At 43.6% G+C, this 24,742-nt stretch overlaps 1 protein-coding gene across 1 annotated transcript in view; it reads right to left on the bottom strand.

Moving 5' to 3' along the window:
* The window catches only part of CDC73 (cell division cycle 73), an 80,210-nt gene extending 61,793 nt beyond the window's left edge, over window positions 1–18,417 (bottom strand). Inside the window, exons 1-7 of the mRNA XM_045860007.1 lie at window positions 17,933–18,417; window positions 15,382–15,487; window positions 13,382–13,451; window positions 9,758–9,820; window positions 9,593–9,645; window positions 6,809–6,897; window positions 144–360 (exon numbers count right to left, since the gene is read on the bottom strand). Of these exons, the coding sequence (XP_045715963.1) occupies window positions 144–360; window positions 6,809–6,897; window positions 9,593–9,645; window positions 9,758–9,820; window positions 13,382–13,451; window positions 15,382–15,487; window positions 17,933–18,063 (729 nt within the window). The 5' untranslated portion in view covers window positions 18,064–18,417. The remainder of the gene's footprint in view (window positions 1–143; window positions 361–6,808; window positions 6,898–9,592; window positions 9,646–9,757; window positions 9,821–13,381; window positions 13,452–15,381; window positions 15,488–17,932) is intronic.
* Between the last annotated feature and the right edge of the window lie 6,325 nt (window positions 18,418–24,742).

Here is a 24,742-nt window from a genome sequence, read left to right as displayed (position 1 = left end):
ACGGTGCTGCCGACTACAACGGCAAACACGGCACGCAGACACCGACACGATTCTGATCGAACTGAAACCCCCACGGCAAACTTCCGCCACTCCCGTGAGGGTCCCAGGCGGGACCCGGGCGGACGTGCCCCAGCCCCCGTTACCTTTCCCGTGCTCTGCAAGATCGTCGTCCGCGTCCTCCACACTCGCTCCCTGCTGACGATGTCTCGAGTCACGTCCACCTCGGCGTCCACGAAACTCCGCTGCTTAAGGGCAGTTATGTCGTCATCCAGGTCGGTCTTGATGGTAGATCTTTTCTTAGCCATAATTTTGGCTTTGATGGCAGCAATTTTTTCCACTGACATAGCTTCAGACAAAGACCTAAAAGCAATTAATTTTTTTAATTTTCACAGCAAGGATCTTTTGAGCACATCAAAATACACTATCACAATTGAAAGTTCATAGTAAAAAAGTACTTTAGAAGTGGCAATAATTTAAGGTTTTCTTATCTATAAAAATGACATACTTCATATTTTATGCTCACGTAAGATTTTTTATAAAGAGCCCATGGAGAAATATTACTCTATGAGCAAATTAGTTATTTCTTAAAAGGGTCAATTCCACAAAACTCATCACATGTTTTGTGTCTTCCCCCCAAAAGAGTAGAACTCTTTAACATGGCGGCTTTTTTTTATATTTTTATGAGACTTTTATTTGCTTATGTTCCTGTACCCACGCAAATCACACATACACCCCCCCCCATGCAAATCACACACACCACCCTTGGAAAGGGAGGGTGAAAAACTCATTCTATAAAAAAGTCGAGCTCAGATTTTCCCTGAACTTTACTTCAAGGTTTCAAACCCACATGTCCTGATGTACAACACATCGATTTTATAGGAGACAGGAGGCTTTTATGTGCCACGTAAACATATACTTCTTTCACTCTCTGGGAGATGAAACCGTATTCTGAGGTTTCCTTTTCTTTCCTTTACTTAACTTTCAAATAATAGGCAAAATGGTAAACAGAGGCTTACCATTATAAAAAAACACTGAGAAGACAGATTTCATTATGATAATAATCTTAACCTCAGAGTCATTTTTCACAATGTAAAATGAGAAAAAGTTTAAAAGTGTTTGGGTACCTTAACAGATGATAAAATTATTACTCTAATCACAAGATGGCAATCTTGAAATACGTTTAAACAACATCTGGAAAAAGGACGGGAATTCCTGCAGGTTTAAATATGGTAATATTATATAGTATACTAGCTTATTTACATCAGGTATGAAGGTGCTTTACAGCAGAAGCTGAATACGCATCTAGTACTGGACTCATTTTATACAATACCGCGCAACTTCCCCTCAAAATCTGAGGCATACCAGCACACCTTGGGCCAAACCAAATACTTTTCTCAATCACCATGAAATGTGCACTGGACTTTCTTCCGGCCAAGATGAATTAACAGGGACTGCAGCGGCCTTCCTTTCGGAAACGACCGGTCAGCACACGGGAAGCAACAGTGTGCGAGACAGCTGACACCCAACAACGGAAGACGGCAATCTCTGACGAGCTGCGCCTTGCAAGCCTCCACCGTGGCACAGGCAGGCGGCCTTGGGAAAACTCAGTGGGCGCGGGATCGAGAGAAGGAGCCGGGCCCGGTAAAACGGCGGTGGCTGCAGCTCACAGGCCCACAGGGCCTGGAAAGGGAGAGCTGCAAAAGAGGCCCCTCGAGGACTCCGGCCGAGTGCCCATCAGCACAGACAGGACTAGGAGGGAACCAAGGCGGGGCGCACAGCCCTCCAAGGGGACTCGGAGGACCACACCCAGTGTCCACACCGGGCGAGGACCGGCACCTGTTCCCACCTCACACTCGCCGGACTTTAAGGAGAGTCCTCAGAGTGGACCTGCCCCAGCAACTCGTGGGGAACAATTAATTACCCAAGAGGGACAAACTAGTTCCACATGTTTTAACTACATCCCAAACTAAAATGTAAATTTAAAGAAATAAAAAAATATCTAGCACTCAAAAGGTAAAATGGAAATATCTAGTACCTGAATATCACAAGGCATGTTAAAGGAGCAGGAAAATACGAGCCAGAGTGAGGACAAATCTAAATCAAACCGCTGTGAACTGACACAGACCCAGGATTAGCAAACAAAGACATTAAAATAGTTATTACAACTCTATTCCAAGTGCTCAAAAAGTTAGAGACACAGATTACGTATTTACGCTACTTGCAGAAATAAAAAAGCAAAGATGGAGACAACAAATATGCTGAAAATATAATTACAGATGAAAATACTAGTGAACTACATTACAGAAACTATACAAAATGAATAGAGTCCGTGAAAATGGAAATACAAAACAATACGAAAAAAAAAGAATGTTAAGTGAGCTGCTGAACAACTTCAACAGCTAAAGTAACTACAGACCAGAAAGAGGAAAATAGAAAAAAAAAGTTGAAAAACCAGTGCCAAAAATTTTCCAAATTCAATGAAAATTATGAACCCCCAAATTCCCTCAAGAAACTCAATGGGCCCTGACCAGTGTGGCTCAGTGGCTTGGCCGTTGTTCCCACAAACCACAAGGTCACACAGGGTTCGATCCCCAGCCAGGGCACATGCCTGGGCTGCAGGACAGGTCCCGAATAGGGGGCACATAAGAGGCAACAGACTGATATTTCTCTCCCTCCGTCTCCCTCCCTTCCCCCACTCTAATATTAAATAAATAAAACCTTTTAAAAAAATCTTTGTAGGCAACTTCTAACATGACTATTTTTTTTTTAATTCTCACCAGAGAATATGTTCACTGATTTTAGGGAGGAAGGAAAGAGAGAGAAACACTGATCGATTACATTCTGTAGACACCTGGACAGAAGATCAAACCTGCAACCTATGTGCCCTGACTGGGAATCGAACCCACAACCTTTTGGTGTAAACAATGATGCTTTAACCAAGCCACCCGGCCAGGGCCTGCATGACTCTTCATGACATCCCCCTCCCGGCACCCACAAACACACTGAATCCCCCTCTGGGTGAATGTGTGGGTCCAACCTTGCTTCTAGGGGACAGAATGCTGTGCACGTAACAGGGCGCCACTCTGAAGATCTGGCTATAAAAACTCTGACTTTTATCTTACTTGACCTCTCTCTAGCCCTCTTGTTTGCTCGCTCTGATGAAACAAGCTGCAGTATTATGAAATATTCTAGGGACCGACCAAATGTAGCCAAGAACCAAGAGAGTCATCTAAACAACCTGGTATCTAGCAACCTGCAAGGACCGAAATCCTGTCGACAACCACGTGGGCCTAGCAGCAGACCCTTCCCAAACCGCGCCTACGTGGGAGACCACGGTCCTGGGCAACACCACGCTGCGGCCTGTGAGAGACCCTGATGCCTACGCGGGAGACCGCGGTCCTGGGCAACACCACGCTGCGGCCTGTGAGAGACCCTGAAGCACAGAAGCCATGTAGTCATCCCAGGACTCCTGACCCACAGAAGCTGAGATGATACAGGTGTTGCTTCAGCCACTGTGTTTTGGGTTAATGTGTTGGGCAGCAACAGGTAACGAGTAGAGTTTATCCATGGAATGGAAGCATTCAAAAAATTCACCGTATTAATAAAAAAGAAAAACTATATGATCATTTCAAAAGATTCAGAAAAAGTACTTGACAAAAATCAAGCATTCCTTTCTGATAAAATCTCAGCAAACTAAATTTTAAAAGGACATTCCCTCCACTTGTTAAAGATTACCTAAAAAATAAAAAGAAAAATGAGAAAGAAAACAACCTAAGTTAATATGCTTATATGATGAAAGACTGCTTTCCCCCAAAATGAGGAACAAGACAAGAATGTCTAATCTCACTGCTCCTAGTCTACACTGGATTAGCAAGTCTAGCCAGTGCACTTAGGGGAAAAAAGGCAGCCAGCCTGCGAAGAAAGAAGCACAGATATATTTTGTGTACACAAGATGACTATCTATGCGGAAAAGCCAACAAAGTCTGCAAAAGGGTTACAAGGACTAACCCATGAGTCTAGCACGACTGCAGGATGCACGGTCCACACCCAAAACCAATAATATCTCTACACCAGCAATAATCAAAATAGCTAATTTCTTTAACTACCACTTACACCAGCAACAAATATATGAAAATATGACAAAGACATATAACCTGTACACTGAAAATGTATATAATGGTGAAGAGAAACTACGAAGAACTAAGTATCTTTCTATTAACAGAGAAACACACCTTGTTCAACATGTCAGAAGGATGTATTTTTAAGATGTCAATTCTACCCCTAACTGGTCTACAGATTCCACGCAATCAAAATCAGAATCTCACCGGCTTCTCAGTAGGAACAGACATCAATTCCAAAACTCAGATGTAAACGCAAAGGGCCTAAAACACCAAAACATCCCTGAAACGGAAGAACGGAGTTAGAAGGCTAACACAACCTGGTTTCTAAACTCATTATCCAGAAGGAGTAATTAAATACTGTGGTACTGGCAAAAAAGACAAAGACCAACCATCCAGAACGGGTCCAGAATCAGGGTCCTGCACGTGAAGGAACAACTGACTTTTCCCCCAACTGCAAAGACAATTCACTGGGGGCCAATGAAAACACTAACTACCCATATGCACTAAATTTAACTTCAATTCCTACCACATAAAAAAAATAAGTGAATTTTATCCATACCACATAGCAAAGACAAAAAAATTAACTGAAAGTGGATCACAGGTTTAAAATGTAAAACCTAAAATGACAAAACTTCTACCAGAAAATATAGGAGACTATCTTTGTCTACCTTTTCAAAGACTTCTTAGATACAACACCAAAGCACAATTCACCAAAGAATGCATTCATAAATCAGACTTCATAAAAATTAAAATATTCTGATAGGAAACTGAAAGACAAGTCAGACCAGGAGAAATGTTTGAAAAGCACAAGTCTGAAAAAGAACGTGTATCCAGAATATATAACAAACTGTTAAAACTCAGTAATAAAAAAACATTTCAGTTAAAGGAAAGCTGACATAATATTGCATGTAAACTGTAATTAAAAATACGTTTTATTGCAATGAACAAAAACGTGAAGACACTTTACTGAAGACGATATAGGATGTAAAATGAGCACATGGAAAAGATGCGCACGACGTCTTCTAATTCAGAAAGGCTGAAGAGGCCCGACCAAGGATGTAAAGGAAACAGAACTCTTACGCACTGCTGGCAGAAATGTGAAATAGCACCACCACTGAGAAAACCAGTTTGGCCATTTCTTTCCTTCTTTTTTTTTTTTAAATACTGGGGTGACACTGGTTAGTAAGATTGTACATGTTTCAAGTGTACGATTCTGGGACACCTCATCTACACGCTGCACTGTGCACCCACCACCCCAAGTGAGATCATCTTCCGTCACCATGTGTGTGACCCCTTCACCCTCCGCTCTCCCCCGCCCCCTTCCTGCTGGTGACCACCACGCTGCTGACTGTTGTCTATGAGATTTGTTTGTCTTGTTTGTTCATTTATTGCTTTCAGTTTTATTTCTCACATATGAGTAAAATCGTATGATTCTTAACTTTTTCTGTCTGACTTACTTCACTTAGTGTGATATTCTCAAGGTCCATCCATGTTGTCAGAAAGGGCAGTATTTCACCTTTTCTTATGGCTGAGTAGTATTCCATTGAACACATGTATCACACCTGCTTAGGTAATTTCTCAAAAAGTTAAATCTCCAGTACGACATGATCCATCATGACTACTAGGAATTCACTCAAGATAAATAAAAACGTATGTCCCTAAGCAAAAACATACAGAGAAACAGCAACAAGTGAATATTCACCCAGTGATAACCGGGAAACAAACTGTTACATCCAAACAATGGAGTACTGCTCAGCAATAACAAGGAATGAACTACTGATGCCTCTAACAACACAGACAAGTCTCAAAATAGTTATGGTAAGTGAAAGACCCAAAAAGTACATACTATGCAATTCCGTTTATATTTAACTCTCGGGGAACACCCCAACCGACCCAGCAGCAGATCACCGGCTGCCTGGGGAGGGGAAGACGCGGGGATGGGTGGACCCTGGCAGTACAAGGGTGCGCAGGGAACGGGTGGCGCTGGTGCCGCAGTCACCACCTGGAGTGTGATGCCACAGACGTGGGCTTCCACAGATGTTGTCAGCTTACACACTTCAAATGTGACTAGTTTACTGTGTGTGGATTACCCTCGATAAAGCTTTTAAAACCTGCACTACAATTTTAAGTTTGGATAAAATGTCCAAACACATAGTGTGCCAAAGAAAAATTATAAAATTATTCTAATTACAGTAAAAACTCAAGAGTCAACAAAACAAGATGACAGGCCAAAACCAGCTACGCCCATTCATTTATGATTGAAAACAGTCCAGAGCTGTTTCCTACCACGACCTTTCGTGGTTGAATAGCTGCAAAAAAACCCTCATGACCTGTGAAGTCAAAATACCGAAATGTGGCATTTAACAGAAGGAGTTTGCTGACCTCTACATCAGCAAGAGATTACGTGAAAAATGAGTGGCTTAGATTACAGCATTATTTAAAAGGAAAAGATCAATATGGTAACTGAACCCAGAGGAAGGCTTCCCAGAAAGCGTAAGTCACACGATGGCTTCTAGCCCCCACCCCGTCATAAAACAGGCCCACACATCACCTCCGGAACTCGGGGCACCGTGGCGAACAGTGAGCGCAAGAGGGAAAGGCAAACGAAGACAGTGGCCCAACAGCCCCTTTTCCCTGCACACTCACAGGAACCTGAGCTGCCTCCTTTCTACCGACGAGGGTCTTACCTAATCTGTTCAGTCTGCACAATCCCTTCTTTGTGACCCTCCAAGCGAGCAGCCAGTCTCTCCTTATCAAGTCGCACACACTCTTCATCCTGAAAACAAGTGCTGCTTAGTGAGTATTTTAAAGCTTTATTTAATTTTTAGAATGAAACAACACTGCATGTAATACACCCTTACATATGTTCCTGCCTATAAAATTCCAAGGCACCACTGGCCCTGTGACAACTTGAAGCTTACTTTCAATTACATAAAGACAACAGTAATAAATATATGTTGGGTCACATACAAGTAGAACTGACTAAAAGCTTACCAAAAACTTTCAGTGACTTTTCTATGATTAAGTCGTCTTTCCAAAGATATCAGAGCTACCTTTATTCAGAAAGATATCATACAATAAATAAATTCCTACTCTTCGGGAAAGTGTATAACTAAGTTTATGAAAAGCCTTCACCAGTCAAAATCTCACTTTGGGCCTAGATTGTTCTCATCTGTTGCCCAGGTCCTGAATCCATCAATAAGGATCAAAACATCAGAAGTGAACCTTTAATGGTTTTCAATGCCTGTTCCTCCAAACAGTAGGAATTGACTACAAAGTGCCTCTTGGGCCACTTCTTGTCTGAAGTCAACCTTGGTTGCAACTTTTTACCTAATTTATATAGTACAATTTCAGGTAAAATTTAGTCTGAAAAGTGTTTGGTTACTTAAAAACAAAACTCAGTAACTCTGACATAGTCTAATCTCCACATTCAACAAACGAGGAAACTGAGGACCAGATTCAGTGAAATTTTTTTAAAAATTACATTATTTTAGCATCAAATGTTGCCCATGATTCTACTGTTTTTACTTATCAACCAATGCATATACTTAACAAACATAAAGTACAGAGAGCATCACCTAGCACAGAGTAGTAACAGTGAGCTAATCATCATCATCACTACCTAAAAAACATCTGGCCCGTCTCAGGTATGTGAATTAAAATTACGCCCTGGCTGGTGTGGCTCAGTGGACTGAGCGCCACCCTGCGCACCAAAGGGTTGCCAGTGCGATTCCCAGTCAGGGCCCGTGCCTGGGTTGTGGGCCAGGTCCCCACTGGGAGGTGAGCAAGAGGAAACCAGACATTGATTCCCTCTCTTTCCCTCTCCCTCCCTCTCCCTTCCCCTCTCTCTAAAAATAAATAAATAAAATCTTTTTAAGAACTCTTTAAATAAGACATATTGCTAACGTGAATGCAAGAATAATATTTTACGAAATCCAATACATTTTTGACATTTGTAACAAAGGTGTAAACATATTACTCAAGTTCCTTAGGAGGCTACTTGTGGATTTTAAAAACAATTGTGGCCTAGTTTTCAACCAGATCAGAATCCCTGTCCTCAAGGTTTCTGTCTCCCAGAACACTGCCTTGCAGGTTCTCAACATGTATTTGCTGAACTGAGAACTGTTTATGCAATACAGCTGTTCAAGGAATTCACATAAGTCTATAAATGCTCTGCAAACAAATTTATTACACTATGTCCTGCTGATTTTTCAAACTGCTAGATTCCTAGAAAATTAGCATTTCTAATCTGTTCATTTTTTTTTTCAGTAATTATACTATGGATCTAAGGTTTTCCCAAATAAATGGTATCCCTTAACACACTCATTTTGTATACTGGGTCACAGCCTCCTTTCAGAGAAACAGAGCTGGGGAAAATTTCAGTTTTATTGCCATGAAACTTGTACCCAAGAGAGCGGAGTGGCCAGCAGGCAGGTTGCCTGGGCTCTAGTCCTGGTTCTGTGACCCTCACGAGTCACTTACTCTCTCTGAGCTGGGGTGCTCACAGATGACATGCACAGTACTGCCAATTTCAGGAGCTTGCGGTGAGGATTACAGGAGTTAATATACATAAAGTACTGAGAGCATCACCTAGCACAGAGTAGTAACAGTGAGCTAATCATCATTATTATCACTGCCTAAAAAACATCTGGCCCATGTCTCAGGTATGTGAATTAAAATTATGCCCTGGCTGGTGTGGCTCAGTGGATTGAGTGCCAGCCTGCAAACCAAAGGGGGATTGCTATGTAACTGATCTGGGGCCTGTTACACATTTAAATAAACAGTATCATAAAATTCCTCAAGTCTTCTGCAGTATACTAGCTAATCAACAAATATTCTTTCCAGAGGTAACTAACTGCATTTCTTAAGTGACTTCTGTTGCAGGTAAACTATTTACCCATATTATTTTTCACCTGCTGGCTATAACATGTTAGAAAAACATGTAACCTGATGTGTCAATATTTTAAAAGTAACTATAATAAGCACTTTATGTGCACAGCTCTTAAGAATGAAGCAAATCTCCATACCATCTTACTCTAGGACTAGGCAAGCTACAGCCCGAAGGCCAAACCCAGCCCCTACCTGCTCTGTCAAGTTTACTGGAGCGCAGCCTGGCCTGTTCACCTACATGGAGTCTATGCCAGCTTCCGCCCCACCAGGGCAGAGGGCAGTAGTTGGACCGAGGCTAAATGCCCCCAAAAGCCTGAAACATCTACTCTCTGGCTCTTTACAGAAAATTTTCTGATCCCTGATACAGTCCAACACTTTCATCAATAAGGAAAATAAAGTGATTTATCCATGACATAGCTTATACGACAGAGATCTTGAATTACTGCTCAAGCTACTATTTATTCTACAGCAATTTTTCCAGAAAAACAGCTCCTGGGATACCATGAGCAAAGAACTCTTGTTGCTCCACAATCCCCATTTCTCTAACAGTATGAATCGCCTCTAAAATAAAATTCCATCACCTCAATTCGTGGTTTCTTTGCTTCTGCTAAAACTTCATCTGCAGCTCGTTTGACTGCAAGGGAAAAAAGTAAATAAATGCATAGTTTTGGTTCTTGGAAGTTCTATATAAACATAGAAATGCATAGGTTCTTGAAAGTTCTATATAAACATCTGACAAGACATACCTTGAGTGGATCGCTGAAGCCCTATTTCTAGAGGGGCGCTTCTGTCTATACTTGCTGACGTTGCTGAAGATTTAAAGAGATTTATGTGCGGTCAATATCAGAACACAAACAATAGATATTATTCTAAGTGAAAAAGCTCAAGATTTGTTCTATTACTTTATATAGGTCATTTCCCTAGGTAAAACGTAAGTTTTAAAGCAGCTTTGTAAATGCACTGTATTATAAAAGACTAAAGTGTATTAGAAAATCCGTTAGACAAAGTATTTTTAACAGTTTAACTTACAAATTACTGAGATAATCTGACTGAAATCAACTGATCACTTCAAAGAGCATACTCTAATATCCCAATACATGCACATAAAAGTATAATCATAATCACATAAACATACACATGAGGAAAAGGTTATAAGTTAGCATTCAGTTTGTAATGAAATTTTTAGTTATTCAATTGATAGAAAGTTATTTTTAAATTAAACTATCTGAAAAAGATAACCAAGGGTACACCGTCCCCATCCACCTAGTTCTCAACACGTCATGTGACTACGATCAAGTCTCTTGTATATCTTTTCTAGAGTTCCTTTCTGTAGATACAATACAAACTACAGTTACTTTTCCCTTTTTCACACAAAAGACAGTATACACACTGTTCTGAACCTTCCTCTTTTTAATTTAACAATATATCTTCTCCAATAGCCTTCCCTATCAGTATGTGGAGCATTTTTAACTCTTTTTTTAATAACTACATAGTATTCTAATATATAGAGTACCTGTAATTTATTTAACAGGTTCCTGATCAATGGGCAGTTCAATTCTGTCTTTTGCCACTACAAACAAGGGCAGAATGAAAAACACATATATAGTCTCCACCTGCTTCGCACATCTCCAAGCACGCCTCTAGCACGAGGCCCCAGGTGGGCAGCATCTCTCTGCCGATCTGTAATGGTCGGTCACTGCCAAACCTCCTCCGTGGGGCTGTGTCGATTGACACTACAACCAACAGTTCACTAACATATCTATTTCCCCACCGCCTTAGAGTGCATTCTCAAACTTCTAGACTTTTGTCAGTTTAAAAAACTGCTTCTCCACAAGTGTATATCTGCAATTCTATTTCTGTGAATGAAGTGAAGCATTTTTCATATGATTTTAATGACCTGTTCCGGGAACTCGGTGACTATAATACATTGGGTTGCTGGTATGTATATATTTCTAAGACCACTTCACATTATCAGTGAGATTGGCCCTTTTACTTTAATGAGTTGAAATACCCTTTCCCGGTTTATCATGTTTTCACAAAGCCACAACTTTTATTGTTTACCAACCCATTAACTGAATAATCTGATTCAGTTTAATCAGAAATGGAAATGTCTCTTTAATCTCGTTAAACTCACACCTCTAGCAAATAAGGAAGTTCTATCTGGCCACACACTGATGTTTCTCCCTCTTTCTCCCTCCCTTCCACTCTCTCTAAAAAGTAAATTTAAAAGATCTAAAAAAAAAGTTTTATTAAGCTATTTGTTTAGATATTTTAAGTTATTTGGGCTTTACTTTAAGTTCTAAACTCTACAATGGCTGGTCTTTTCTCATTGCTCTTCTCCAAATCTTTGTGACAATAACTTTACTAAGTGACCTTTAGAATCATCTTTTCTGATGATTCTAAATGTGATAGTCACCAATTTCCTTCAGATTTTTATTGGGATCATGTTAAATGTACAAATTATGTCAACTCTTATCTTTAAGCTGTTATGTCTTCCTGTATGAGAACATGAAATGTCTTAAGATTTGATCAACTTTTTCATTAAACCATTAAAGATTTTTTAAAAAATTAGCAAAGCAATGTACTCAACGACTAAAATTATTTATCCTATAGAAACTACAGGAAATGAGGAGGATGGGTTAAAGTGGAACTCTGCTCTGGAAAGAAAAACCATTTGCTCTAAAGCACTGTCCCCAAACTAGCCTATTTAACAGGCTCACCTGAGGTAACCTGTTAAAAACAGAGAATCCTAAGACTCCACACAAGATCTTCTGAAGCAAAACAAAAATCTGTTTTTACCAACTGTACCACCAAATGGTTCAAAAGGGCGGGGTGCCTTTGCCTATCTTCCCCAACTCCACCCTCTTCACCACAAACCGAAGATCCCTCTCCCCAGGGTTACCCCTGTTCTCACCCTTTGTCACGTCTACCTTGCACCTCTGTAACATGTTTTAGGACGGGGACTTTGCACTTTGTACAGCACGCAGCATAATGCCTTTGAGAATAAGCACTCAGGGAGTGCCTGCTGAATGCTCAGTGCGGACAGCACAGAGAGCCAGCACCCTTGATGATGGTCTTTCCATTACACCCGAGGCTGTGCAAACCAATCTTCGTGTTCAAGCCGGGGAGCACACGGGACAAGACAGAGAGGACTTCAAGGTAAGGAACTCCACCCTAGCAAAGGCAAGACCAAACAGTTCTACACCATAAATTTACTCATACTCTGTAAGATGCAAGTTCACTACTGCTCACTTACTCAGGTAAGCACCGACTATTAACTGTTCTAAGTGCTGGGTTATTTAACAACGTGTGTGCCCCTTAGAGTTTACAAACCGGAGGTACCACACACAGACGGCTGATGAGGGAAAGCGGTGTTATTTCACACTTCGGAGTGGCCGGGTGAGCTCCCTCTGGCAGAGCACCATGGGAGCACAGAACTGAGTGAAGTGACAGAAGGGGAGCCATGTGACAACGCAGAGAAACCGGGCTGAACTCGGAGAGAACAGCGACTGCAAAAGCTCTAAGGGTTAGAACAGTTCAAAGAACAGGCAGGACCGGACTGCCGTCTGCAAGGAAGAGTGGCAGGACGAGAGGTCAGAGATCTAGGCAGAAGCAAGATCGTGGAAGTCATGGTGAGTGTGACGGGAAGCCCCAGGATGGCCCTGAGCAGGTGAGTGACACATCAAGCTACGTGCTCTCTCAAAAGCAGGTCACTCTAACAGCAGGCGGAGGGGACACTGTAGAAAACACTGTGTGGAAACCCAAGGGAGGGTCGTGCGGGAGCAGGAAGAGGAAGCGCGGAGCAGGGTGGGAGGGGACCAGTAAGAAGCTGTCAGACCTTCCCAGATGGTGTGCACGGGAGAAGTGAGAGCCGGGGCCTTGGCCTGAGCAACTCCCCGGATGAGAGAGAATTTACTGAGATGCGGACACTGGGAATAAACCTGCTGTTCAAGTTTTGTTTCCAGGAGACAGGGAGGAGGTAACCAGCACTGAATCTGAATATGTTAAATTCCAGATGCCTAGTACATCTCCATGGGAAGATGTTGGGAGGGACTCCCTAAGTCTGGAGCTCAGGAACAGGTCAGCATCGGAGGAAGTAGACAAAAAAAATGAGAGGTCATCCACAGCAAAGAAAGGAGAGCAGCTGGAGAGAGGTGCAGACAGGCCAGTTTTTAGTGGAAACACAAGTTCTCTTGCACTGCTTGTTTCACAGGGGACAGAATGAAGCGGGGCCCACATAAGACGGACGGCAATATGCCAGGGGTGAGGGATACAAGGAGGCTAAATGGTAAGGGAAAAAATACAGTAAAGATGAAATCAAAAGAAAGAAAGAAAAAAAAAAGAGGGACAGCAGTACAAAAATTACTCACATGCTTCCCCATTGAGATATCCAAGCAGATCTTTTCGGTCAGGTCTTCTAACCACAGGAATATTTTCAGTCTGAAATAAAAATGTTAAATTAGATATCAAATCAATAATAACTACAAGAAACTTGGTAAAAGTAAATATTACATAACACCTGAATTTTATTTCAACGTAACTTGGTAACATTTATTTAGGATATTTTTAGAAAATGCCTAGGCTGAAAGAACCTAACAAAAATCTTTAAAAACTTTAAGCATATTAATTTTGGATAACTCTACTCTTGAAACTTAATTATGCTATAAAAATGATAGTCATTGGAAATAAAACAACGCTATAAAATATCAATTTGAGTCTTTCTGGTTCCCTTGGCTTACTTTGCTTACTTTTTAATTTTGCCCGTGACGGTCTGCGTGCCTTCTGCGGCAGAGCTCTCTAGTCCAGGTGCCGGCGCACGCCAGGCAGTGCTTGCAGAGGACCTTCTTTCCTCACACCCAAACGAGCCTGCAGTCTTCCCGACCTCTGTCAGAAACACTCACAGCCACTAAAACTACGTTTTCCTAATTAATAATAGGTTTGCATTGTGTAGGCATGGGGGCAAAATTTAGGAAATTATATAGGAAAACGTTCATGGCGGTTGTTTATTTTCTACCTCACGTATTTCCTTTTTATCCTTCAGTAAGCAGAAATTCTGTATGTCAGCAAAAAAAGGTATAAAAAATTAAATCTTGAAAATGCATCTATTTTGGTAAAATGAGTGATTTTCCTTTAGCCTTCTACACTAGCAATTTATAAAGAGGTGAGCAAAACAAATAAGCCTGTATACTTGAGGCAGAAGTCATTTACAGGCCATGAACACAGTAAATCCTGTAACTACCACCATTTCCACAGCATTTTTACAATGTAAACAAACGAGAGCACAGGAAAAACTGGTGGCTGCTGGATCATGAAGTTAAAATGCCTCTGTCACTTTATATAAGCAACACTGAAGGAACAAGAGCCCTCAGTATCTCGGGCTAACTACGTCACACTGGGCACGGATTTAATGCCACTGCACCGAGTGCTCTGCACACAACCCTGGATGGTAAGAGATGAACTATGGGTCAGGGGAAAGTTTCAGAAACAGTCCACTCAGAAGAAGGAGCAAATAACACAGGGGAGTTAGGAGAATAAAACTGTAGAACCCTAGAATTTTAGAATCCTGCCCTTTTGATGTGTCAAACAGTTACGAAAAACAAGAATTAAATCTTATGTGACCAAGGGTGTTAAGGGCATCAGACACAATCACAGCTATCAGCAGTTCATTATATGCTATAACCATTCCCCAAAATGCAAAATTTCTAACTCTAAACCAAGAATCTGGAGCAACTTTACTACCTCAAAATGAATGGATATACCCAACAAAACATTCTAGTTGCTGCCTGACTCACTTCGGAAGGTCTCACGTGAGCTGTCGCTGACGCTGCTCTGTAGAGAGATGCTGCTATGTCACCCCACGCCTCCCCCAAATCCCAAGCACTTTCACCCTCCCTGGTGTTTTTTCAATACAAATTTGACATTAAATATGCACATTTATTCATAATAGCAGTGTTCAGACACCGAAACACAGAAATCAGGCAAAACTGAAAATAAATTTATCAATAAAGTTTTCAAAGTTTACTAATTAAAAATTAATTTTAAAAGTTGCCTGTTATTCTTAATTCTGTTGGTGTCAAAGTTTTCTGGAGATTAAACTCAAGTCCTGAACATTGGGGTCCTTCCACAGACACATAAATTATTTAAAATATCCCTACAAATGGCCTTAAAACTTTTGTTGTTATAAACACCACCCACATTTTACATGTAAAAAATGTCCACAAATCACAATAACATAATCACAACCCACCAGGAAATTTTAATAAAACCGTTTCATCCTTTCAATTTGCAATCCATGAGGGAAGTTATCCAGGCCAAATGATACCTACACTCAATTAGATAAAAAAAAACTTTTGAAGTGAGTTCTACTTACGGCTGCACGTCGGACATAAACAGGATGAGAAAGGTGCACATTATTAAGCAGAAACAAGATAGAATCCAACGTGTAATACTCTCGAGGTTGGCCTTCCTTTCCAGTCCTGAAATAAGAATGACAAGAGTTTTACTCACAATTCGAATTCAGTCCTTTGAGCTCAACCGCATGCATCGGTTCCCCTGTCCCCACCCTGCTCTCCAACAACGGGTTTAACGCAGCAAAGGAAAATATACACAAAGTGCCCTGACTGGTGTGGCTCCCGAAAAGCAAAGGTCCCGGCTGGGCCCCGGGGCAGGGCACTCAGGGTGTGAAAGGGATTGATGTTTCTCTCCCTCTCTTTTGCCTTCCCTTCCCCCTCTCCAAAAATAAATACAATCTTTTTTTTTAAAAGAAAATACACACAAAGTATGAAATCTAATAAATGGAACTGTCCTTAGCGCCCACCAAAGGAACACAAAGGTAGACAAAGACAAAAAGCAGCTGGTAAGGAAAACACACACTACTTGTACCCTAGGCTACTACGCACTTTTTAGAGTGTGACCCAAGTGAGGTTCTGGGCTGGGTCAATAGAGAAACCGAATCAGTAACACATTGGAGGGGATCAATAAAGGAATCAAACTGATTAGGTGAAGCAAGAAGACATTGATCCCACTACCTCTTCCAAGTAACATTTTCACAGTAAACACAACACTGAATTTCACAGGTACAATTCTTGTGACATCCCTCAAATCACACCGACAGATGCAAAGCAAAATGAATTCTACCCGTGATAAAACAACGTCACCTGGGGACACAAGCTCTCCAATGCTCAGCAATAGCAGCAGCCAGGCCCCCCTTCCTACCACACTCTCCCCGCACCCCCGCGCACAAACGCCAGAGTATTGGACTGCATCTGAACACAGCAGTATAATCAGCCCCCAACCTAATTTTCTAGCCTTTATTCCCACTTTTCCTCTCAGAGGATATATTTCAAACCACACATCACTGTCAATTACTGTACTATGAAATCTAATATAGGGGCAACAACAGGGGCTTTTTTTATGACAGAGAAAAGCAAAGTAACAGAATGTAGCACATGCAGTAATGTATCGCTTACCGCTCCAAGTGCGCACATATTTACGCGTGCACACAAGTTAACTGTAAATGGAAATACATGACCGGCGTGACTCACTGCTGTGAAAGTTTGAGATCCACTGCCCTCAACACTCCGCCGCTCTGGCTTCGCTGAGTTGCTGTCAAAACGCTTCCCCTCGGGCTGCCGGGCCTTTTCCCCACCCGGTCCCCTGGTCCTGAAAGACCTAGCCCATCCTTCGAACTCAGAACTCCCACCCCTTCTCGAAAGCTGCTCATCCATTTCCTCACCCAGGTGTTCAGCAGAAACCTGCATCGTGTCCATAAGCCAGGCACACATCTATGAAACCCAGCACCCCAAGACCACACAGTGACTGAGGAAGTCAAGCGCCGTCCAGGCAGGGACCAGGGTCCTAAGAGTTCTCCTGTTTCTCAGGCTGGACCGCTCTACAGCCCGAATAAACTCCTTCACCGTTTTTTAAAGAAAAAACTAAAAATCGGTTAAAACTCCAAGCAAATGTAATTCTGCTTGTACAATTTGACACACACACACACACACACACGAAGTCAGAAGAGTGCCGCTTCACCAACGTGCCACGAAGCGAAATAAACCGGGAGCCCCGGGAGCCAAGCAGCACACGCAGAACCGAACCAACAGGCTCCGTCTCCCCCGGGTCGCACCGGCTCTCCACAAGGCCCACGACTCCCGTCCGCCCGAACCAGGCGGGCAGGGACGTTCGGGCCGCAGGTTCCAATTACTGACAACGAGACGCCAGCGAGGCCGACGTCCCTGGAGAGGCGCAGGCGACTCCCCGAGCTCGCTCTAGGCACTTCCTTCAGGACCGCAGGTCGGGACACCCCGCGTGGACCCGCATCCCCAAACCACTTCTCTCTGCAGCCCGTTCCCCGAGATCACACCATCCGTTTCCCCCTCGGGGCTCCCCAGCCCCCGCTCCCTTGGGAAGCGCCTCCCTTCACCTGCCACGCGCCCTGCAGGACTCTCCCAAAGCGACCGCGTCCCGACCCCGCGAAGCTCGTCCCCTCCTCTCTTAGGGGAGCCGCGGAAGCACCAGACAGCGAGCAGGCGCTTCGCGGACAGCGGCGACACTCGCGTCCGAGGGCAGCGCGCAGCGACAGGAAAGGAGCGTCCGGAACAAAAAGGGGCGTCCGGGTGGGGGGGGGGGCGGCCGGGGCGCCCCGCGCAGGTAGCTCGGGGGACCCGGGAAGTCACACGCCGCCCAGACACTAGAAGGGACGCGCCGCTCCCGACGCGGCCGCCGCTCCCGACGCGGCCCCTCCGCATCCCCACCTGGAAGTGCAACTTCTGCTCCAGAGGAAAACTTTTCGCCCGGAGCCCCCTCTTTCCCACCCCCGAGCGGCCCGGGGGGAGGGGCCCGGACCGAGGCGGACTGAGGGCGCCCCGGGCGCCCGGCTCTGCCCGGCCGCCCCGCGCCCACCTCCGCGGGGCCCGACGTACCCCCAAACCACATAGTTGGTCTTCACGTTCTTGGGCCAGGAGAACTCGCCGAAGATGACTTCGTCCCCCTTCACCACAATCTCCTTCTTCTGGATGTTGTACTGTCGCAGGACGCTGAGCACGTCCGCCATCTTCCGCCCCCTCGCCGCCGCGGGCCCCGAGCGCCGCCGCCGCCGCCGCCGCGCCTGCCTCCGGCCGCGCCTGTCGCCTCGCTCGCCCGCGGCTGCTCCGCCGTCGCCAACGCCGCCGCCGCGAGCCAACTGCGGCCGCGCTCGCAGCCGTGCTCGCTACGCCAGCAACAGGGGCAGGAGCCGCCCAGGCCGCCGAGGACCCCGCGCTAGGAGGCAAGGCCCCGCCGCCGGCTGCCCGCGGAGAACGCCTGACTGCGTGCTCCCAACGCAGCGCGGCCGCCGCCAGGGGGCGTGCCCACGGGCCCGGAACACGCCCCTCTCAGACCTCCGCTCCGCACCGGGCCGGCTCCCGACCCGAACCTCGCGGCGCGGAGACGCGACGCCCACGCAAGACGCTCGGACGGGAATCCTCGCCGGGCGCACGCGCACGGAGAACGTACTGCAAATCGGCTCTCACCACACCCTCCCACCCCGCCGAGCGCTCGGCGACCGACAGGTGCGCGCGCACCTGCGCGGAGAGTCCGCCCTCCCATCCCTGGAGCCGGTGTTGAGTGTGGCCGAAGGCTCTGGGCTCCCTGCTGTGGCGAGCGCGGACGGAGCTTGGCCAAAGGTTTGCAGAGCATTGGGACAGTGTTGCCCTCGAGGTCGAACTCAGGTCTAGCAAACGGCCCCTGGCGCTCAGGGATTAATCCCTTTGGAAGGGTGAGGTTTGAGGTTTGGGGTGAATTCGCATACTGGAAAAGACCGAAGCCAGCAGAGATCAGTCCTGGGCACCACTTTCGTTTCCCGTTCTTTGATCCTGGTCAACTAAGCATCTTATCACAACAACAGTTGGACAATAGCGAAAATGGAGTTAATAAGAGAATTAGGTGAAAGCGTATAGCAAATCATCAAAACGCCACCCATGTGGGGTCTTATCCCTCCATTCTGTACATAATGACTTTTTCCATCCTGGTCCCCTTTCCTCCCCACCAACCCCAAAGGGCTGAATTTAAAAGGATCTGTTCCAAGATGCCAGTGGGAAGTGAAGAGAAGAACTACAAACTGCCCAAATTAGAGCACTTTCGGATTGCTTGATTTCTTAAACTGGTATTCAGACGGCTCAAGGGTGGCCTTGCTGTGCTGGAAACAATACCATCTCAATAAACGGCAGGTCCTAGAATAACCATTGCTCTTTGATGAGAAAACATCATCTTGCCTGGCCACTCCCTGTGTGGCTTTTGCACGGTGTACTCGTGTGTGTTGGTTTTCCCCCAGGGCTCTGGAGTCTCTGATTTCCTCCCACAACCCAAAGACAGACGTACAAGTGAGGGTCACTGGCCTGTCTACACGGTCCCAGTCTGCATGGGCGTGGTGGGTGTGAGTGGCTTTGGGTTGGAAGGGAGTGCTGTCCAAGCTGGGTCCGCACTGCAGGGACAGGCTTGGGTCACCGCAGCCTTGGCCTGGAATAACCAGGTGGGAAAAGAATGCTCTTGTTTGTTTTTATTTACCTTTCTGAATTGTACATTTCGCTATTACTTCACTCAGACGGGCACCATGTAGACACGTCACTGAACCTGAGCATGCACATCTTTGGGATGTGGGAGGAAAACACAGCAGACAAGGCGAGGATGTTCACACTGCACCCAGGCTATGACCTCAGCTGGAATACATTTTCTTCCCCATCAGCTTGGACAAAATGATGTTATTCAAGGACCTGCTGTATTAAGGGCAGTTCCTAAAGGAGGTAATCAATGGTGGGAATCACTTTTTTTGTAAAGGAAAGCAGGTGACCAGATTTAGTGTTGTAGTAACAGACAGAGGTGCATGAGGAAAACTGTTTTATAGGTTAATCTGCTAGCTTTTAAAAAGTCTGCTTGGCTTGGGGAACAATTAGGTTTAGCAGGGGCCCTGAAACAATCAACTGAAGTTCTTAGACAAGACAAGTGCCCTTTGGCTACTGGATTGAATGAAAGACTAAAGTAAGTAATAAACTTCTAAAGAGTCAGTACCCCTCTGGCTTGTTCAGACCTTCCTTGGACAAAAACAAAAAAGGATTTTTGAAACGAGGATCCTTGAAACAAAAATTGTTTTAAAGATTCTATTTATTTACTTTTAGACAGAGGGAAAGGGTGAAGGAGAGGGAGAGAAACATCAGTGTGTGGTTGCCTCTTGCGTGCCCCCCACCGGGAATCAGGCCCACAACCCAGGCATGTGCCCTGATTGGGAATCAAACTTGGGATCCTTTGGTTCACAGGCTGGCACTCAACCCACTGAGCCACACCAGCCAGAGCTGGAAACAAAGATTTTGCTAGGTTTCTTTTAACTTGAAAAGTATATACAGTAAGTGAAAGATATTTTTTATTAACACATTTTGTTTATAGATAATTAACCTAAAACAGCCTCTTTTTGCAGTTTTTTCCTAAGATTTGAAAACAATTTCTCAATAACTTTTTAAAATGTGAAGAATTATAGAAATGTTGAATTATGTTTCTTGATTTTTAATACTTAGAGTAAAAGAGTAATTCTTTTTTTCTCCAATGGCCATTTTGGGAGACCTGATCAGAATTTAGACATTATTCTGAATGTGGAGCCTAAAGCAAAATTAACAACAGTTGTTACAGAAAACGAGAACTCAGTTATAGGTACCTAAGAGGAGCCCTCGCTGGTGTGTGGCTCAGTTGATTGGGTGTCATCCTGCAAACCAAAAGGCTGTGAATTCAGTTCCCAGTCAGGACACCTGCCTGGGTTGTGAGTTCGGTCCCCAGTCCGGGAGCGTGCAGTTCTCTCTCACACTGATGTTTCTCTCCCTGTCTTTTCCCTCCTTTCCCCTCTCTCTGGATCATTAATTTTTTTAAAAAAGGAATTTTAAAAAATACGCATCTAAAGAAATATTTAGAGGCAATATTGTAAAAACAGTGATAGACAACAATTAGGAATTAAATTTTTCAAAAGGAGGAGTCTTTTCAAAATTCATGATTGAATATGTTAGAAAGCACTGAGAATGAACATATTTTGGTGGACAAAAAGGAACCTCTACTAACTTGGGCACAGAATGACTGGATTCTTTTACAGAAAAAAAGGCCCATATTCTACTCTTTTGTACATTATTCATGTAATTATTGGCTATATAAGATTTATAACTATACCTTTATATTATGTATATTTAAGCATAAATGAATATATGCAAATAATATAAAGTTTTTAACTATGGCCTTAAAATATGTATTTGAACTAACATAATGTACCAATTAAATCAGAAAACCATATAGATTGCTTACCATACATTCTTTTATTTCTCCGTAATTATTGTCACCTCATATAGTCAACCAGTCACATTAAGGATCACATTTGTTCAAAGTAACCATCTTTTTCTCCAAACAAAAGAGAAAATCATCAGACAGAAAACCAGTAATTGCTTAGCTACTTTTTCCATGAATATGCATTTTGTATTATTTCAACAATTTTGTTTGTTTGATCCATCAGTTAATCTTTAAGAGAGGGAAAAACAGAACAGAGAGAGAAGCTGCCAGTTTTTAGACAAATATGAAATTTCTACTGTAAAAGCCTATTTGTATTTTCTATGCAAAGAGAGAAAATTTAGATGTAGAAATACCCATTTTAACATGTACACACACAAAAGAGTGTTACTATGGCTGATTTAAAGAGTAAGCTGGGCCATGACAATTTCATCTGGTCATATGATGAAAAGGCTAGCCTTAGCAGCCTTCTAAGTATGGACATATACAAGGGGGTGTCTCCTACCTTGAATTAAAAATTCTCTTTCTTGTACACAAACGACAATTTTCTCATGAAGGTTTCTTTTATTTTTATTCTAAAACACCTCTTAAGTAAACATCTTGTTCTCGTCAGAAATAACCAAAGTGGCCAGGGGAGCTCTAAACCGTCCCTGGTGCAACTGTGCCTCCTAGGTAAGCGTACAAGTCAGCAGAGTGTGCAAACGTGAGGGAAGCCGTGCGCGGCGTGGAGGTGGCCGTGCTCAGCTGAGAAGCCCCTGTGAGAACAGCCTTATTCCTGAAAGGCGGTGCTGGTGAAACCTCACGGCACTGGAAGTTGGCCAAAGGCTAATCATCCTCAAACAGGGGTCAGGCAAACCTCCTGCTTTAAGCAGATGAAATGAAACAGAGCAGGGACACAAAGGCAAGACTAAGGAGAATATCTATATCTACTTTTGCCTGGAGAGGAGACTCGAGGCAAAGGTGATTCAAAGGAGACCCCGGGGGCCAGCTCAAGCACAGACTTACAGGGTCCCTGCCTGGAATCTTCTCACAGACTTTCCCCCCAACAGACAACCTGACAAACAGACATCAGGAGAAAATGTTAGAAGGCTAGCAAACAATTTCACAAATGAACACCACAAATCAGGTTAGATAACAGAAGGGGCCCAGGAGACTTCTTCCTAGGAAAGAAAAGAAAATAATAACCAATGTGAAGGACTTCAACAAAAAGTCAGAGCTCAGTTAAGCATCCATGGCCCTAGCCAGAAATAGACAAGAGTCAAGGATCCCAGTCTGTGGTGGTGAGGGTGTCTGCTGAATCTTGATGGAAACTTCATTTCTGTCAATGACCTTGGGACAGAGGCCCCCAGGAACACACTGTGGAGACAGGCATACCCATTGTTACAGCTTAAAGAGTCGGAGACTCAGTGGAATACAACTACCCCTGTAGCCTGTTTCTGAAATGCCACTGACATTTCTCAGTCTTCAATCTGAACCAGATAATGTCACTCAATTATGTGACTTTTACTTATGTGAATTTACCTATATTCACTCTATGCCACTATTAAATTTTACCAGACACATGCTTTCAGTCTTTTGCATCAACAGTTGAAAGTTTCTATACTATTAAGTGAATATCTGATTCACCAGTGAAGTTGAAAATATTCATTCTCTTTAAATTCATAAGTAAGAATAAAAATACAAGGTTAGCCTCCCCTTGACAAGAGAAAATGGACAAGGCAAAGAAACACTGAACTCGTTAGATAGACAGAAAAAAAAACCCCTCCAGAATGCAAAGGTCAGGAAACATTGATCACTAAATGTTGTTTGTTCAACACCACATGGCACTTGGAGTCATTAATTTGTCTAGTCGAAGGCTTAGAGACCACCCGAGATCTTTTGAAGAAATAATTTGCTCACACTTCAAAAGAAAACATATATTCTGCTCTTGTCATCCAGTCTATTGACCCAGAGACTTAAGGACACAGGTTTTATGGATATAGACATGATATACACAGAAGGAAGAAAGTGCTTGGAAGGAAATAAAAGCAAATACTTCAGTCAGAATATACCGGATGCTAATTCCTGAGTGAATTGAAGGGGTAAAGTTACCACGTTCTTTAACAGGATTTCCCCTAATGAATGACATATCTTTAATTTCCTCATAAATACATCCAGGGCACGCTTGGTTCAGGAATATCACTCCCAATTCTTCCATGATGTATAAAATACTATCTCCTCCTGTTCTCTGAGCTCAAAGCACTGAAATGTCTTTCAGTTTGACACTTACAATTTCTGAGAAATTGTTAATTCTTTCCATTTTTACTACGCAGCTGGATATTATAACCTATCTAACAATGATATTTCTTTATTCATTTCATTCTTGAATTAGGAACCCAAACCATGTGCTTTCTGAGTAGAAGAACTTCAAATAACATCTGACACCTTCTTTCACTGGGCTTTTAACCCCTGGCTTTCTATACAAAGGCTAGCTAGGTCCTTGTGGTGTAATTTTATACATATATAAAATTGATAGTATTTGTGTATGCATATATAGATGTGTGTGTGTGTGTGTGTGTGTGTGTGTGTGTATTTGGTTTTTGTTCCTGGTTTGGTTCCGGGCACAGAGCTCCTAGAGCCCTTGGAATTTCCTGAGTGGTTGAAGTCTGTTGTTATTCATAACAACTCCCTTCCCCATGTACCTGAGTTGATGTGGGTGAGGTGATTACTAGAGAATCCTTATTTAGTTTCAAGGGAGTGACTACTTGGGCTTAATGGTTGGACTTTCAACACCCCACTTCCCACCCCCAAACACCTCTCAGGAGGAGAGGGGGCTGGAGACTGAGTTCTTGCCATTGCTTTAATCAATCATGCCTATGAAAAAAGATATGATGAGAACTCTTGAACGGAAAGGACTGGGGCAGCAGCTGGTCTGTGAAAACCACAGAGGGGTGTTCCCGGAGAGAGTGTAGCGAAGCTCTGCACCCAACCTCCCCCACCCTTGCCCATGAGTCTCTTCCAGTTGGCTGTTCCTGGGTTATAGCCTTCGAATTAAAACTGTATTTGTAAGGACAGCACTTTCCTGGATTTCGTGAGTTTTTCCAGCAAATCATTGAACCTGAGGGAGGTCAGAGTAACAATCAAATTTGTAGTTGGCCAGGCAGAACCGCAAGTAGCCAGGACACCCCATCTGTGGCTGGTGTCCACAGTGGAGGCAGACCTGTGGGACTGAGTCTTGAACCTGCGAGGCATGTGCTCACTCCAGGTGGTGAGTGTCAGCGTGGAACCGAAGTGTAGAGCACCCAGTTGACGTCAGAGCGTTGGAAAATGCTCTATGTGGAAAAGCAACATTCCTTCTCAAGCATTTCTGTGAAAGAAGAATCTCTGCACTTGCAGAATGAGAAACTTTATAATGCCAAAAACGTACAATGCATTTCAGGAATGGTTTTAAACTAAGTGAT

The sequence above is a fragment of the Phyllostomus hastatus genome, unplaced genomic scaffold (assembly GCF_019186645.2).
Source record: "Phyllostomus hastatus isolate PE091 unplaced genomic scaffold, TTU_PhHast_1.1 phas_contig_148, whole genome shotgun sequence".
In the NCBI taxonomy this organism is placed as follows: domain Eukaryota; kingdom Metazoa; phylum Chordata; class Mammalia; order Chiroptera; family Phyllostomidae; genus Phyllostomus; species Phyllostomus hastatus.
The sequence above is the reverse complement of the archived record's forward strand: the minus strand, read 5'-3'. Positions and strand labels throughout refer to the sequence as shown.